The sequence below is a fragment of the Elephantulus edwardii genome, unplaced genomic scaffold (genome assembly GCF_000299155.1).
Source record: "Elephantulus edwardii isolate Elephantulus edwardi_28Jun2011 unplaced genomic scaffold, EleEdw1.0 scaffold00291, whole genome shotgun sequence".
NCBI lineage: Eukaryota > Metazoa > Chordata > Mammalia > Macroscelidea > Macroscelididae > Elephantulus > Elephantulus edwardii.
The window spans coordinates 282,682-300,484 of NW_006400041.1; the positions used below are offsets into that span (position 1 = coordinate 282,682).

At 47.6% G+C, this 17,803-nt stretch overlaps 1 protein-coding gene across 1 annotated transcript in view; it reads right to left on the bottom strand.

Moving 5' to 3' along the window:
• Positions 1-9,125: 9,125 nt before the first annotated feature.
• TMEM127 (transmembrane protein 127) overlaps positions 9,126-17,803 on the bottom strand; it is a 12,023-nt gene continuing 3,345 nt past the window's right edge. The window contains exons 3-4 of the mRNA XM_006900692.1: positions 10,180-10,344; positions 9,126-9,433 (exon numbers count right to left, since the gene is read on the bottom strand). Coding sequence (XP_006900754.1) covers positions 9,126-9,433; positions 10,180-10,344 — 473 coding nt within the window. The remainder of the gene's footprint in view (positions 9,434-10,179; positions 10,345-17,803) is intronic.

Genomic DNA, 17,803 nt, shown 5'->3' on the forward strand with positions numbered 1-17,803 from the left:
TGAAGACTTGTACATCAATGTTCATAGCAGCATTATTCACCATAGTAAGAACATGGAAACAGCCAAAACGCCCAACCACGGCTGAATGGATTTATAAAGTGTTGTGTATTCACATGATGGAATACCACACAGCACTCAGGAGCACTGATTTTGAAAAACACTACATACATAACTTGGGAGAGCATTAAGCTGAATGAAATAACTCATTCTTATAAGGAAAAATAAGACCATTATTGTAAAAATAGGATAACTAGTAAAACATGTATGATATGGAGGAAAGAGGTAAGGGTGGGAATTTCATAGGTGGGAGGAGACAGTGAAGGAAATTGGAATGATCTGGCAGGGACCTGAAAAGACAGGGTAATGGTAGGCAGATTCAATGGGAATTGATTTTTTAAAGCACAATGTATGAGAATGATTGTATGAAACACAATGTATATTAAGGAAAGTATAAAATACAGTGTAAAGCAATATAAAATAAGAATTTTAAAAATTAAGTGTGGCAAATAATGTTAACAATGGTTAGTAGACTTAACTGGTAAATCTACCTGAAAAGTATGAGATTTTGTTTGCCTATTCTTTTATTACAATACTGAAAAGCAATGATGTCGGTCTAAGAGACTAAGATGCACCTGATCTAGGCCATGGTCTTTGCAATTACTTGCTATGCATCAGAGAGCTGGACTAAGACTTATTAAGACTAATGACTAAGGATGACAGAAGAAGAATCGATGGCTTCGATGTAGTGCTGTAGAAGAATCTTGGTCCATACCGTGGACCATCAAGAAAACAAACAAGTCTGTCTTGGAGAGGGTAAAACCAAGTTTCTCCCTGGAGGCTAGGATCCTGAAGCTCTGTCCCACATAGTTTGGACACATGGTCAGGTGAGACCAGTCCTTGGAGAAGGAAGGACATCATGCTCAGAAGGATGGAGGGCCAGTTCAGGAGAGGAAGACCACAGATGAGATAGATTGATAGAGTAACTGGGGTAAAGGGGGTAGATGTGTTGGTGATAGTGAGACTGGCTCAGAACAGGGTAGGCTTCAAAGTTGTTATACAAAGGGTCACTATGGATCACAGGTGACTTGACAGCACACAACAACAATTCTTTAATATTTTCTCTTTCTCATATATATATGCACACTCATGCATGTTGGCTTTGTGGTAAGGAGTTGTGCTGCCAACCCCAGAAATGCAGTTCAAATTCACCATCTGCTCCATGGAAGAAAGATGAGCATTCTCCTCTCATGAGATTTATAGCCTCTGGAGGGTGAGCTATAGGTCGGTTCTGACACTCTAGGTCGGTTCTGACATGATGGCACATAGCAACAACAACATATGTGGAAGAGGACAATGTTCTTGATAGTTTCTGTTTGGAAAGATGGAAAACTTAATTAATCAGAGAGTAATTAAAATTGCCCAACATTGTTAAATCAGCCATTGAAAACTTCCAAATGGTTAAAATGCCCAATTTTATGTTTTAAATGTACCCATATGGTAGCAGCTGGCATCCACCCCCATGCCTCTGCCAACAATGCTTCTTGCCGGTCCCATTGAACCGACTGGCAGGGTGGAGGATGGAAGGAGGTTGTATGCAATCTGTACAAACATTACCCAAGTAAACTGTTGCACTGGGAGTGGGAAAAAGGAACAAGGTCAAGATAGTCAGGACCTGGATGAGCAATGAAATAGGCTAAAAGTGGCACAGGTAAGAAAGGGGTAGGATAGGGTGGGCGCAGGGAGGGGGGGAAAAAGGAGCAGGAGAAACAGTGCCAAGATCAGGGCCTAATTCAGCCTCCACTTACGGTTGAGAGTGAGCCTGACTTCAAGACCTAGCTCTGTCCAAAGATATAGGACACGTGGGACTCCTGCAAGAAAGCAGAGCTGGTCACTGGCCTTGTCTACCCCAGAACAAGGAGTGCTGAGTGGAAGATGACGACTTAGTCCTCTGTGTTGCTCCTTCCAGCAAGGATCTCTTATGGCCACGATCAGTGGCTTTGGTGGTGTTGTTAGTTGCTAGAGTCTGTTCCAGCTCAAGGCCACCTCATATGTGCAGGCACAATTTCCCCACAAGATCTCTGATGCTGAGAACTTTCCGAAGCAGAGCACCAGGCCTGTCTTCTGAGGTCTCCTGCTTGGCCTGAACTGTTAACCTTCTGGCTAGTGGCCAAGCCCTTAATCATGTGTATCACCACATGCAACTCTCATTTGGGGCCATAGGGTGAAGCTCCAAGTCCTTGACCACAATTCAGGGAAAGTGGAAGAATCTGGGTTGGGGGCAGAGGATCACTCCAGCACTATAAACAGTTATGTGAGCCTGGACCACCTTCACCACTCTAAGGGGAGAAGTCAGTTGAGAGGACAAGCAGAAAGAAGTGTTTCACTCCATCATGCAGCCCAGACCCTCACACTGTAAACTTTTCCGTGTTGGTATGTGCTGTTGAGTCCTAACCAGCTCATAGCTGACCCTCCAGTGGACTCTCAAGAGGCTGTAAATCACAAGGGAGAAGACTGTCCATTTTTCTCCCAAGGAGCAGCAGGGCCTTTGGGTTGGCAGCACAGCTCTTTACCCAGCAGGCTTCTGAGACAGTAAATTCCATTTAATGAAGAGTTTGTGTTTTGAACCTTCCAGCTGTCCAGTATCTTGGCAATCGCCATGGCACTCTAGCCTTCCTGGGCTGGCCCATCTTCAGAATGACCTGCCATTTTCTCCCACTGGGTATTACTACTGCTCATACACCACATGCTGTTCCCCCAAGTATCCCTGTCTTCCCTGCTTTCACACTCTCAATTATATCACTTTTCTACACCGAATTATTTTGCAAGGAAGGCCCACATCAAATTGCCCCTTCATTAACCCTTCCATGGCCATTATAGTCTTAGAGTGGTACCCTTTCTGGTGTTGCCAAACCCATCTTTGCCAATTTCACTTTTTCCTGGTGTTGTATTGAAAGGCTCTTATTTGTTAAGGGAGCTCTGGTGGCCTAGACCCTAGGCAGCTGTGGTACAAAACCAGAGGCCCACCATAGTTCAAATCCACTGGTGGCTTCATGAAAGGAAGGTGGGCAATCCTACAAATCCCACTAAAGGCTCAGCTCTGAGTCACTCTGATTCCACTGCAAAGCAGGACCATCTGTTAAAAATGTTGGGTTCTTCTAGAGCACATGTGGTGAGAAAAACATGGAACTTCACTACAGGTCAGTAAGCCTGTGCCTGCATTGCCTCCTGGGTATCCATCCCTGACAGGGGCTGTGAACTTAAGAGGCTTTGACTGTGTGGGAAAGTGTGGGGAAAGGAGAGACAAATGTTGGCCATACCCTGAAGCAGAATACTTGATGTGTAAGAAATGCAAAATTGTTTATTATAGGAAATGACATATGAGCAAGAGCCTATGGTGATGAAAGAGGAAGTTTCAATTGCTCTGAAGGAATAGTCAAAAAACAAGGCTCCAGGAGTTGACGGCATACCAATTGACATATTTCAACAAACAGACACTGGCCTGGATGTGCTAAGTTGTGCCAAGAAATCTGGAGAACAGCCAGCTGGCCCACTGACTGGAAAAGATCGATATTTGTACCCATTCCAAAGAAAGGTGACCCAACAGAGTGTGGAAATTATCGAACAATATGATTGTTATCACATGCAAGCAAGATTCTGCTGAAAATTATCCAAAAACGTTTGGAACAATATGTCAACAGAGAACTGCCAGATGTGCAGGCTGGATTTAGAAGAGGTCGTGGTACCAGGGATATTATAGCTAATGTCAGATGGATCTTACCAGAAAGCAAAGAATACCAGAAGAATGTCTATCTGTGCTTCATTGACTATGCAAAGGCTTTTGACTGGATCACAACAAGCTGTGGCTAACTCTAAGAAGAATGGGAATCCCAGAACATTTGATTGTGCTAATGCAAAACTTATACTTGGAACAAAAGGCAGTTGTCAGAACAGAGCAAGGAGACACTACATGGTTCAAAATCAAGAAGGGGGTTCGTCAGGGATGTATTTTGTCTCCATACCTTTTCAATCTGTATGCAGAACAGATCATCTGAGACGCTGGGCTATATGAAGAGGACTGTGGCATCAGGATTGGTGGAAGAATCATCAACAACCTGCGTTATGCAGATGACACAACCCTGCTTGCTGAAACTGAGGAGGACCTGAGGGGCTTGCTGCAGAAGATCAAGGACTACAGCCTCCTATATGGACTGAAGCTCAACGTCAAGAAAACAAAGATTCTAACCACTGGGCCAATTGACAGCATCAGCATGGATGATGAAGAGATTGAGATAGTTAACAGTTTTCATTTACTTGGCTCCACAGTCAACACTCTTGGTTAACAGCAGCCAGGAAATCAGGAGACGAATTGCATTAGGAAAGTTGGCTGTGAGGGACCTCTCAAGAGTACTGAAGAGCAACGATGTCAGGCTGGAGACTAAGGTGTGCCTGATCAGGGCTATAGTCTTCGCAATTATGTGCTATGCATCAGAGAGTTGGACAGTGAATAGGGTTGATAGAAAGAGGATTGATGCCTTTGAGTTGTGGTGCTGGAGAAGAGTGTTGAATATACCATGGACTGCTAGAACAAACAGGTTTGTCCCGGAGAGGGTGAAGCCAGAGTGTTCCCTGGAGTCAAGGATTCTGAAGCTTCATCTGACATATTTTGGGCATGTTGCAAAGATGTACTGGTCCTTGGAGAAGGACATCATGTTTGGTAGAGTGGACGGGAGGCGAAGGAGAGGAAGACCTTTGGTGAGATGGATCGATTCTGTGACTGGAGCGGTGGGAATAAGTGCGTTTGAGATGGCTAGGTTGGCACAGGATAGAACAGCATTTAGAGCTCTTGTACACAGGGTCGCTATGAGTTGCAAGCGACTCGAAGGCACATAACAACAACAACAACATAGGTTAGTAAGCCAGGTAAACTCAAGCTATCCTGTTTACAGGGAATCAGCCCCTGGGTAAGAAATCAATCAGCAGACACACTACTAAAACAAAACCTATCCACTACCCTAGGTTAATATGTTGTTATTGTTGTTGTTTGTTTAATGCCATCGAGTCATAGACGACTCATAGCGACCCTATGAACGAACAGCCTGAGCACTGTTCGCACATAGAGTTTCCGGAGGCAAGCCATTTTGGAAGTGGATGCCGCTCCACTTAATTATAGAAGGAAATATAGAAGTTAATATAGAAGGAAATATTCCTCTTGGTAGCAGTAAGCCAAGGGGTGGGATCTGGCTACACTGTGTAACCAGACTTCAGCTGTGAGCTACTAGTCAGTTTTGCTGGAGATGGGAAGTAAAGAAGTAAAGATAAGGAACCTTCCAAACAGGGACTTGTGTGTCCCATTAAGAAACCTGGTTGTAGCTGTGTACCACAGAGTTGGAACCGACCCATAGCTGACCCTCGTTTTCAGAGGTAGTTAATTGCACAGGAAGAGGAAGGTCCCTTAAGAGATCTCAAATCCGTTTTCTTTGAAAAGTTCTTTTTCACGACTAAACAAACTCCTTGACACATGGCTGAGCTGAGCAGTATCTCCTTAAACATCTTACCAAGTCTCTCATCACTTCCTTTTCCCCACTGGCTGAGTGGGCAGGCCAGTCCAACATACATCTTTCAGTTCTAAGGGAACAATGAAATCTTTTTGCTAAGCAAACTGTATCCTTCCTTCCACCCCCAGCAACAAAGCCATACATCTCCCCCATAGCCTAGCAAAGAACCTAATCTCAAACCAGCATCCCTAATCGGGTAACTTCACTTCAAGTGGATGCACTGAAAGAGATGTCTTCCTTCTTCCACATACTCCTGCCCTTGTTAAAATGTCAACCCCTGGAAAAAAACACAAACACAAACACAAACCACCATGAAAAAGCAAGGTGAGGAGTATAAGCTATTTGAAAAAAAAGGTCTCAAAGTTTATTAGTTCTTTTGTGACTTTATAGTACACAAGCACTATTACTATAGAGACTTGAGTGTGGACTTCTGTGGGTATCAGCTGGAAGCATTCTCTACTTTAAAACCACCCTTCTTCCCAGGCTTCTGTCCCTAGTGCCCTCTCTTTGCCCATGCTCTGATGTGAGCTGCTGGGTAACACAGACTTCCCAGAACCTGGTAGGCTTTTTCACTTTTTAGACCCTCCTTCAGACAGACACCTGTCATAACACAGGCTGGTCTTTCCCTTCACCTCACAGCTCCACACTGACTGTCACAGCAGGTGTGCTCTGGCACATTCTTATGCCCTCGCCCTGCCACCCTAAACTCTCACCTCAAAATGCCCTTGAGGATACCCACATCAGACCAACCTCCCCTCCTGGTCCCCAGTGGTTTTCCACAGTGCTGGTCCACTAGACCACTGGTTCATTCTGCCGTGTTATGTGTCAAGCGTGGATAATCTATCATTTCCCCTAACACAAAAGCCTTGGACACAGGGCCCCTACAGGTCATGTTTCTCTCATGGCACCTATGAGTTCTTTCTCCACAGCCCACGGGTCCTTTGTAAATGTCTGAAATGAGAAAGCATACATTCCCAACTTTTAAGAAAGATGTCTTTTTTTTTTCCTTCAGGAAAAGCAAAACCCCCTGAATGGGCTGCCCAGGGAGCCCAAGCCTTTGTTCTGACACTTTAGGAGCTCACTGTGTCAGCTGAGTGCATGAATGAATGAAGAGGAGGGATAACTCCTGAGGGTTGGCACTGACTCTAAAGATTCTTCTACAGATCACACAGGGAACTCTTCCGTTTCATGTCCCTCTCACAATACCACTCCCTGTGGTTGTGAAGCTGTTTCTTCTACAAGACCCAAACCCAGAGGGGTCACTTCTTCCTGCACAGTTGCTGACACTCAAAGACAGACTCCTCAACTATAACTAACTCGGGGTGCAGAGGCAAGCTCAGGGTCCACAATGTTTCCTAATTTAGGCCCACGGAGTGGGACATCGAGGGTGGCAGGACTATGAGGAGGCAACGCATAGAAGTCCTTTCTTTCTTCTTCTTCTCTCTCTTGTTTATGAGTCTCATAAATTTCTTCTGTTCTCTCGAGTCAGGAAAGAAACCAAATTAGAACACAACAAAAATGACAGGGAGCCATTGATGTTTACATTATTTGTTGTTTCTGTTTGTTTTGTTTTTTTATTATTTTCTAGAAAAAAAACAAACAAACCCAAAACACAACCAGGGGGGATTTATGTGGCAAACCATCAGTGTAAAGATGTCAAGGAGGCCAGAGGCATGGGAAGCCAATAAAAGTGGGCTCCGGATCAGCCCATAGGGTTAGCCTGGGTCCTCGGAGTCAACCACTCTGGCATGTGTGTTCCATGCCTGGTTGGCCCACTCAGACACCCGTAGGTGGAGAAGCAGAGAGACAAGCTAACACAGCTCCCTAGCTTTGTGCTTGGGGATTAAGGGGCAGCTGTTTTGTCCTGTTGAATACTTGAGAGACTGGGAGCTCATGCTGACCCACTCTGGCACCACAGTAATGAACTCTGGGTAGCCACGCCCTAACCAGCGTGGTCTTCCACTGCCACATTGCAGGCCTGTCAGATACCTGCTGTCAATCTGGCTGATGACCGGGACACTGGAATCACATGACAGTATCTGCCCTGTCACCGCCCGGCAGAAGTGTCCACTCTCCAGACCCATTCTCTCTCATGGCCTCAGGGGTGGAGAGAGACTGGGAACTGCCTCCTTTTCAGTTCAGCACTGGGCAGATTCCAGAGAAGCTGGTTATTTCACAAAGGAAGCTCAGCCATTTGCATCCGCACTTAAAAGTCTCTCAAGTTTCACCCACTTTATGGCCTACCTCTCAGGGCAGAAAAATTAAGTCAGATTCAGTCATGTGTGGGCCACTAACATGACAGCTGGCAAGAAGGAGCCAGTAGCCCACGGCAAGACCAGGGTACATTCACAAAGGGGAGGGGCATGCAGCAGGCTGTAGCCCCAAGTTACAGTCTGGGGCGTGCTGAGCCTGAAAGCTCACAGCCAGGTCCGCTGGTTTGATCCGTGGTTCTGCAGCGTCAGGTCACGCAGGCCCCACTGGTCTCGAGTCCAACTGGTTGTGGGTCCCACTGGTCATGGTTCCCACTGGCGTGGCTCCTGTGCAGAGAGCAGGGGCTGTCCCGCCATGCTATGGCCGCTGCTTCTGAACTGAGGCCAGGTTACATCTCAGTGCCGCAGTTCTGAGGAGCACCACGCTGGCCGGCCAGCCAGACCACAGGGTCCTCACCACCTCCAGGGCGATGGGACCCAAGATTCCACAGCAAGGCCCAGGAACCATAGTCATGGGAAAGGAGGGGGGAAAAAAAGAGGCTTTGTTTTGCAGAAAGAGTTTTAAGGGTTTGGAAGGAACTGGGACCTAAAATACTGCGGAATTAAAAGGAATGGGAGATATTTCTGGAAAATTACAACAGCCTTGTCTCAATTTTAAAGACAGTATTGTTACTGCTGTTTGGTTTTATTTTTCTCCTTTAAAATCACCTACAATGTAAAAGGTGAGAGGGCCGGGAGGCTTCACCCGTTTGCTCTGACTTGGTGGGCACTAGGGCACCCATCTCAGGCCAGGCTCTGCTCTTCCCATCTGGGCCCAGCCATGAAAAGCAAGGGTGGGGTCCGGAGAATGACTGCCTCACTTCCCAACAGCTACTTCCAAGCCTAAAGTGCAGAGGCCCCCATGGAGCGGGTGGCCTGGTATTGGAGCATTCAAGAAGGGATGAAGTGATCAGCCCAAAACCACAGCCATGGGAGAACCCTGACCCTTATAAAGCAAGCTAGTAGGGTACAACCCCTTTCCCTCGAGCCCTGATGACACTTCTGTCTGGGACTGTGCTCTGTCACTAGTCCCAAATATGGTCCGTGAAGGGAGGAGATGACATGATGATCATCCCTAGTTGGTTATGATTAGTGACCATAAATGGAGAAGGGGGCAAGTGGGATGACAGTGCATTGTGTCAAATCTATGTACCCCAGTTTTCAAGAGCTGAGATATGAACAATTCTAAAGGCAGGGTCCTTCTGGGGGAAGGCTGAGAGATGATTTTTGGGGTGCTACAGTGAGGCCTGCTGGGGAAAGGAGCTCCTGCAGCTGTGGTGTTGGGGACAGGGAGCTGAGGCAGGGACTCCAGTGGCTGGTGCTATGGTGTGTAGGCCGGGGGTGGCTGAAACTGGTTGATGACTTCATACTCAGCTGGGTACGGCTCATTCTCTTCCATCTCAGACAGCAGCTCCAGCGCCTGCTCCTCCTCCTCCGTAGGGTAGTGGCGCAGGAGGTTGGCTGCTGTGGCCAGGATTGAGGCTCCACCAGCTCCAGCCACCAGGTAGAAGCTAACGGCAAAGGTGACGTAGACCTGGGAACCATGGTACTTCTTGTGCTGCTGCTGCTGGGCCAAGATGAGTTCAGAAGCCCAGTAAGAAAAGCCAATGACAGTGGCACACTGCAGGACTGAGGACAGACGACAGCACAGGAAAGGTCAGTGGGCACCCAATGCCAGGACACTCAAGGAACCTTACTCCCTCACCCCTTTTCAGAGAATCTGCCTGGTGCCCAGTCCACAAGGGGGGTTCTTTGTCTATAGGACCCTCAGGTAGGGACTGAGCACACATGGCTGGCCTCACACGGGCAAGTCTCTCTTGTTAGGAATTTATAACTGAGATATTAAGGCCACTGAGAGGTCTCAGAGGAAGGATGCTGAAATGAAATAAACAGAGTGACCCCATCAGGAGGGCAGAGAGAAAGAAGCCAGGTACAAACAGAGGAGCAGGAAGGTGGAGGAGGAGCCTGGATGAAGCCAGGTGTAAGGAACACATGCAGACACAAGCATCTGTGTGCCCTCACTGCCAGCTGAGGCCTGTGAGCCCCCGAATTCTTTGTGGTATTCTAATAATCCTACCTCTCTACAGTGGGGCTGTATGGGCTTGTGGTCCTAGAAAATGCACATGAACTGACTGAAGCAAGCTGCCAAGACACCCAGGTGCTCCGGGAAAATAGACAGAGCTCAAAGCAGCACCTGGAACAGTACCTGCTCACAGGAACTCTCCATCCCCATCTATAACCTCACACAGCATACCCCGACCCTCTGCTCACAGAAACCGTCCATCTCCACCTGCAACCCCACACAGCATACCCCCCCATCTCATCCCAGGGCTGTTCCTGCTCCCCACAGCCCCCCATCAGCAGCCCTGGGTTACCTGTGAGGATGTGGGCAAAGGCATATCGACGAGTGATCTTCAGGGCTGGATGCTTGGGCCCAAAGACATCCAGGAGGAAAGCAGAGAGACTGCATAGTATGCCCAGGAAGCAGAAGGCAGCAATGACTCGCAGGAGCAGTATGGTCTGAGGATTCATGCAGAAATCTGGGGGCGGGGGTGGGGAAGAATCAAACCTTCAGGACCAGGTGACTCTGAGGGGCAGGGAGTCCTCACCTGGGAAGGAGCTTGTTCCTGCTGCTCTGCAGTCCTGAGACACCAGGGGAGGGATGGAGGTAGATGTCTCAGTTCCTGCTCACAGCTGGCCTCAGAGGAGGTGAAGAAACCACCAGGCCAGTACCAAGAGCCCAGGGTCATCGCTCCCACACCTCCATCCTACTCTTTCTAGTAAGATTCACTTAGGTGGGAGAGGAAACCCATAGTTGCCATGCTCTTCTAGTCCCTTTATAAAGACCCTTAGAATTAGACATGCTAACTCACTAACCAGGAAACTCTGGTAGCTGAGTGGTCAGAAAATGCATGTGGTTCAAATCCACCAGCTACTCCATGGGAGAGAGATAAGACAATCTCCTCCCACATGATTTATAGCCTCCAAACGGTCACCTATGGGATGGTTCCAATTTGAAGGCACACAACCTGCTTTGGGCTGGTCAGAACAGCCTATTAACTTTAGAGTTATGATAGCAAAAAAGGCTAAGAACAGAGATTCTTCATTCAGTCATATGATAGTGAATTTTACATAACAACGTGGTTAGGCTATAGTGCCCAAATCTAGACGCTATGAAATATTTATACACGACTGAATCAGTTGCCTTTAAGCAAATTCCTTTCATAACTTGAGGAGGCCCCACATAAGAGATCTATTATTATGAAGCCTGTGTTTCTAGGGAGCCCTGACTGAAAACAGGGGGAGCAGAGTATACAAATGTCCAGGAGAGTACAAAATAAGCTAGGAAAAATGGTAGACTGGACTTTGATATTTATTTCTGCTCTAGCTGTGGAAATTTAAATTGCTAACCGCAACTTTCCACGGAGAGTGGGGTGGAGTTCCCCGATTAAAACAAGCTTGGAAGGAGGAATGGCATCCACTTCCATAATAACTTGCCTCTGGAAACCTATGAACCTGGAGAGAGGATGAAAGGCACCCAAGCGTCGAGGACTCTCCTTCATAGGGTCGCTATGAGTCGCCTGTGACTCGACAGCACTTAACAACAACAACAACTATTAAAATATCCACATTTTCCTTTTTATGGTATGAACCCATACACCAAATGAAGAACAAAACAAAATTCTGTGAACTGCAAAAGCAAAGGGACACACAGCACTGAGTGAATGTTCTGGATAAAGCTAAAGTGCCAGTCAGCAGTGGGAGAAATGAGAGTGATTCATACAACACAATCCCGACAGTCTTGGAGACCGACCAACCTCAGTGCCTTCTACAGGACTGCAAAGCCTCTAAGGGGACATGTCACTACAGTGATGACTAAACCAAGGAAAAGGAAGATGTGAGAGCAGAAGGGCCAATGTGCACAGAGTACCAGGGCAGAGTCCTGGTACATGATGAAGGGAAACCTCTGACAGGGACCACACACCAGAGAGAAGCCTGTATTTCCTCAAAGCACTGTAACACCATTATTATTATTATTATTATTACTACTAGACTTTTCAATTCTCACCAGACAAACACCTCCAATCCTTTGACAGTTATACAAACTGGCAGGGCTCCCAGAGGCAAATGGAAAGAATGCAGGCTGATCCAAAATGAGATCAGGGCATGAAGAAGCCTTAATAGAAGGCAGGCCACAGGCCTTATCTTCCCCTTTCCCTCTTCCACTAGAGTCACCGACTGGCTCTTCCTCATTTTGGTCAGACAATGTCTGCTAATTTGGAGGACTGGCAACACTCAGTTGTGAGAACACTTCCCAGCCCTTCAGGATGACAGGATGGGTGGGTGACAGTTTGGGTCCTAGTGAACATCACATTCACCTGGGGTGGTGCTATAAGCATGACCCCAAACCCCTAGAGATGCTAACCTCTAGGTCTGGAGCTGAGCCTGGAAATATAGATTTTAACAAACAGCCCAGATAATTCTGAGGCAGGTGGCTCAAGTCATATACTTAGGAAAAACTAGTTCCCATCCAGAACAAATAAGAATGAGGAAAAACCACGATGCATGAGACAATTAGTCCAAAGGACAACTGGGCAAGACATCTTCAGCCTCCATGAGCTGGAGCGGGAGGGTGCTCAGCTCACACATCCTCAATCTCTATTATCTGGAGATGGGAGGGTGCAAAGCTCACACACCCTCAGATCTAGGACCTGGAGATGGGCAGGTGCTCAGCTCACACACCCTCAGACTCTATGACCTGGAGATGGGAGGGTGCTCAGCTCACATATTCTCAGCCTCCATGACCTGGAGATAGGAAGGTGCTCAGCTCACCACCACCACCACCACCTCCCCACCCCCTCCCGCCCTCCAAGAGCTGGAGATGAGTGGGTGCTCAGCTCACACACCCTCTCAGATCCCACATTCTCATACTCCATGACCTGGAGATGGCAGGGTGCTCAGCTCATACAGCACTACCTGGAAAGAGGTGACACAGAAGGTCCTGACTGGGGGGGGGCAGGTGCAACAAAATTCAAAACCATAAACAAGGCCAAGTATATTGGCTGGATAGAGACTCATTTTCAAACAACAGACAGGTCTATGAAATGAACAACAGTACTGGAGAGGAACATACTCCTAAGAACAATCAACCACTTGAGATCCAAAGGGCAGCATTTGTCCAAGGACAAAGTTCTGGGAGCAGGAAGGGTTAGGACAAGAGAAGGAATACAAACAGCACACAGGAAGGTCCAGGAGAGTGATGTTATATGTGGGGACTGCAATTAACAGCATCAAACAAAATGTGTAAGGAAAACCAATGTACTCAGTAAATATTCACCCCAAACACATGGCAATTCTTGAGTGGAGTGTGATCTACTCTGTAAACCTTTAACCAATTTCTCATAAAAAACTGAAAAGAACACTGGTCACCTCAGAACAAGGTAGACTGATAAAAACAAAGTTCAAGGATCTAAGGAGGGGACCTGGACTCCACTGCAATCAAGCCATCAGACACTGAGCAGGTTGCAGTTTGGGGCAGCAAGCCTTGCCTTCCACACTGGATAACGAGACCAGATACAAGAGAAGCACAAGCCTTTGAAACAGAGAGTCCCCTGCCTCAGGCAAGGCTGCACCAGGCAGATGGCCAGGACCAGACAAGGGCCACTGCTGAGGTCCAGCTTCAAGTCACCAACTAAGCTGCCCTCAGAGCCATCTGTCACACTCTCTTGTCTGTGGATCATCTGTTTGGGGCTCAACTGATCAGCATGGATGGCTGCGTACCACCAAGTGGCTTGCATGTGAACTGGCTCTACCAGAACCATGACCAGCCCTCATTTCAATCCAGTCCTATGGGCTGGAGAAGTCTAGAAACCCACTAGGTACCGGTCATCATGGAAAGAGAAACTCAAGGAGATGGGATGTCTCCTGGCTTTCTTCTGAATACTTTCTAAAAAGCTGCCTGCAGTAGCTCTCGGACATGCACATGGCATGGGGAAGGCAGGGTCAGGGAGGCAGGTGTGGAAATGTTCTCCTAATGTTTCCAAGAATAACCAGCCAGAGGCAGAGCTTCATGGCGCCTGTCACTCGCTGCCCTGCCACAGGCTGTGAGCAGCTCTGATAAACATTACCCTGTAGGCTGGGCACTCTTTTGTGCCTTCATGTGTTTCTGAAAAATTTACCAAATTTTAATTTAATAAGTAGGTTTAACTGAATGAAGAAACAATGGCAATGGTTTGGAGTTTTAAAGTTATTAGGAATATTCTGTCTCTTAGATTAGGCGGCAAGCACAAGCATGTTACCTTTACTATACATAAATGCTATATATGCTCCTATGGAGTCCTAGGCGATGCAAATGGTTACTAACCAAACAGTCGGGGGTTCAAATCCACCCAGAAGCACAGGTGAATAAAGGCCTTGTGGTCACTTCCAAAAGGTGAACAGCACTCAGGTGGCACCATCCAGCATACTGTGCTACCGAGCAAAGGCAGGCTCTGATTCTGGTCCCCAGCTCAGCCATGGAGAGCTGTATGCAGTATGATCCACTCTGACACACAGGCAGGCAGTATGGCTTTCTTTACACTCCATGACACATTTTTTTAATGGTAAAGGAGAGGGCTCAAATAAAAAAATCTAACTGCTATGGAATCAGAACTGACTCATACCCCATTTCCAAAGATGCAAATTGTTTGGGAGGAAAATGGCTGTCTTTCTCCCCAGAGGCAAACCCTACTAGGGTTTCCCTACCACCCTCTGGGGGCTCTGTCACAGATACTAGATGAAAGAAGGGGCAAAGTGACTTCTTTCAGGACACACACAGCTAGATCCCAAACCCAAGTCAACACACCCTGTCCCACTCTGCTCAGAATCGCCAAGTACCAGAGATAGAAAGATAGCAGTTTCATTTGTCTCTAGTGGAGATAATCAATCCTAAAAAGTTATATTTTAATGAAGTTCTATTTAATTAGTCAAATACTAATGAATTCAGTCAGAGCTACCCTCAGAGCTATGAATCCATCAAGGTAAAGCTAGAAAGATATACTCTCTGCCAGTGAAAAAAAGTTTGGGTCATTAAGGAATCAAAAGTACTTGGGTCGGGAGCGGAAGTGCTAGGAATCACAGGGCAAAAACTGCTTATTAGGGGAGCTCTGTAGCACTGCAGCCAGCAGAGCCAGACTTGGCAAGTAGCGCGGACCAACACAAAGGCATCTAAGAGACTTAACTGTCCTTAACTGCTGCTCCTCATCTTCCATCTCCCACGGGGAGGACAGTAGCTCCACGCAGTGAAGGCCCTGGAGTGTCACTGTCCCCCTAGCTCTCAATGAGACCAGAAGCTGGTTTCAGCTGGTCACAGGGCACCTCTTCTCACACTGAGATGTACTCATTCACACAGTCACCAATATGAGCCAAAGGAACCTAAGTTGTTATGTGCCATCAAGTCAACTATGACTCATAGCAACCCTTTAAACTTGAACCCTGCCCTATTGTGTGCAAGTCTCATCTCAAACATAAATATTTGAGCTCACTGTTGGTCACTGTGTCAGTCCATATTGCTGTGGATCTTTCTCTTAGACTGATTCTCCACGTTTTCCAGCATGACGTCCTTCTCCAAGGACTGGCCCTTCCTGACAACATACAGGTCTGACTCTCTTTCTCTGACCCTCTACCTTTCCTAGCATGATGTCCCTTTCCAAAGAATAGTCCCTCCCAACAACACGCTCTAAGTGTGTGAGTGAAGCTTTGCCATCCTTGCCTCCAAGGAGTACCCTGGTTGCACTTCCTCCAAGACATTATTTGTCTGTTCTGTTGGCAGTTTATGGGCTATTCAATGCTCTTCTCCAATCCCACAACTAAAGTTAGACTAAGCATTTGCCTACTAGGGTGAAACTGTAGTGAAGAAAGAAGACTTTTGCCTGTTATGTTTTGACTCCACAACTGAGTAAAGCATGACGTTAAGTGGGAAAGTCAAATGAGAACTTCCCCAGGGGTGTGCTGAGATGCCCCTGCCCTGCACCATATGACAGGCTCTCAAAGAGCCCAGCTGTCCTGACTCATGGAGAACCCCTCTTGGAGCCTCAGTCTCCCCGCTTCCCTCTCCCCTCCATTCTCAGACAGCAGGATGGCAGGCAGGGCAATGGACATTTGTTCCCTGGATGAAACGGCTAGAAGGAAAAAGCAAGCAAGGAAGACTTAACCTCAGGAATTTATTATTTTATTGTAAGAGAGAAATTAGCTTGTGGAGCAGGGTCCAGATTTTCAATTCGAACCATTGGGGGAATCTGCACATGCTGGTAACACATAAAAGACACCCTTTCCTCCCTCACTGCGCCCTGGCACTTTTATTTTGGTAAACAGGGCTTGACTGTGCCCTCCAGGCATCAGGAAAGAAGGCAGCTGCTGCTGTAATAGGATCCCAAGGAGCTTACTTTGCCCAAGGTCACCTGTGAGTCACCATTTGGGCCAGATGTATTTTGAAGGCCAGGCTCTTCCTGTCTACCCACCCACTGCTCTAACCCCCACCTGACTCCTGTCTACCCACCCACTGCTCTAACCCCCACCTGACTGACAGGCTGCAGCAAGGAAGGTTTAAAGTGGCTTCTGATCAGGTCCCTCCTGTTATCGCCTCCCCCCCCCCAGTTCTTGAGCCTGAGAAATAACCTCATGTCTACCTGCCTCAATCCTTCTCAGCACTCACTGGTCCTACATTCTTAGCCTCTCCACTGTGACTTTTTTTTAAAAGCTTAAGAATAGGTTTCTGACACAAGATTCCAACAGGCCCCTCTAGTTCTGGGCTGGGTCATTACCATAGTTACCATGATGCAGCTGAGGACAGGCCCAGCTGGACCTGAAATGCCAGCTGCATTGATCACCACCCTCAGGCACATAGGCCCTCTCTGGAAGGCACCTAAACTTCCAGCAGCTTCCTGTCAATCATAAATCATCTGACTCCAAATGCCAAACTTCCTCATTCTCTAGAGATGCCTCCTGAGGCTGCTGTCAGCACTATCCTGTGCTGGCCACACCTGAGAGGCAGAAAGGGATTTGCTTAGAAGAAATGATTCCAGTCCCTCCCCTGGCCTTGGATCCCCAGAAGCCTAGAGTGGTATCTCTGGATCTGGGCGCAAAGGAGCAGAATAGTTCAGGCCAGACTCTTCCAAGCTGGCCTGCATTTGCTAAAGCTGCAAGGCACAATTAATGACAGCTGGAGAAGGGGCAGTTGTGCCTTGAGCCCACCTCCTTGAGCCCACATACTGCAGGGACGAGGGACAAGATTTTCAGCGCTGGTTGGGCTTGTGATGAAAATGCAACTAGGATGAAGAAATGATGTGCTGATGTGCCATGGGCAGCTGGGACAGGAGGGAAAAGAAACCCAGAGCTCCTCTCCAAGGCACGAAGGTGCAGTGGACCTTGAGTTCTTTGTGAGGTGGGAACGAGGACAGAACCTACTACAAAGGTACTTTCCAGGCTACAGCAATGCTGGCCCTCTGTACAGTGCGAACAACAGATGGCCAGGCTTCGAGGGCGCCGACTGCCAGCCCACCCCAATCTCTGTAACCTCCTAGGTTCTATCATCCCTCTAGAAGCATTTCTACACATTATTGTTCTGCTCTCTCCTGAGATGGGAAGGACCCCAGGCCTGGAGAGTGAGCACCACACAGCCTGTGTCTAAGGACCCAGCCTCTGGTCCTACCCCCACAAAGGAAATCCAGAAACATGCTGGTAGCGAACCCCACAGTGCCAGCCTAACACATCCCATGAGGCAGAGCTGTGTCGGGATCTTTCCTGGTAGTGATCCTTACAGGAGCCAGGTCAACCTATACTACAGGGTAGCAGTTAAGTGAAAAGAATTTTCTGGGGAGTTCTGGTGACCTAGTGGCAAGAAGCTGCACTGCAATCCCAGAGGCGCATGTTTCGAATCCACCAGATGCTCTGCCGGGACAGGAGGGACAATCTCCTCCTGTACCAGTCAGATCTGATCTGACAGTACACAGACACACACAC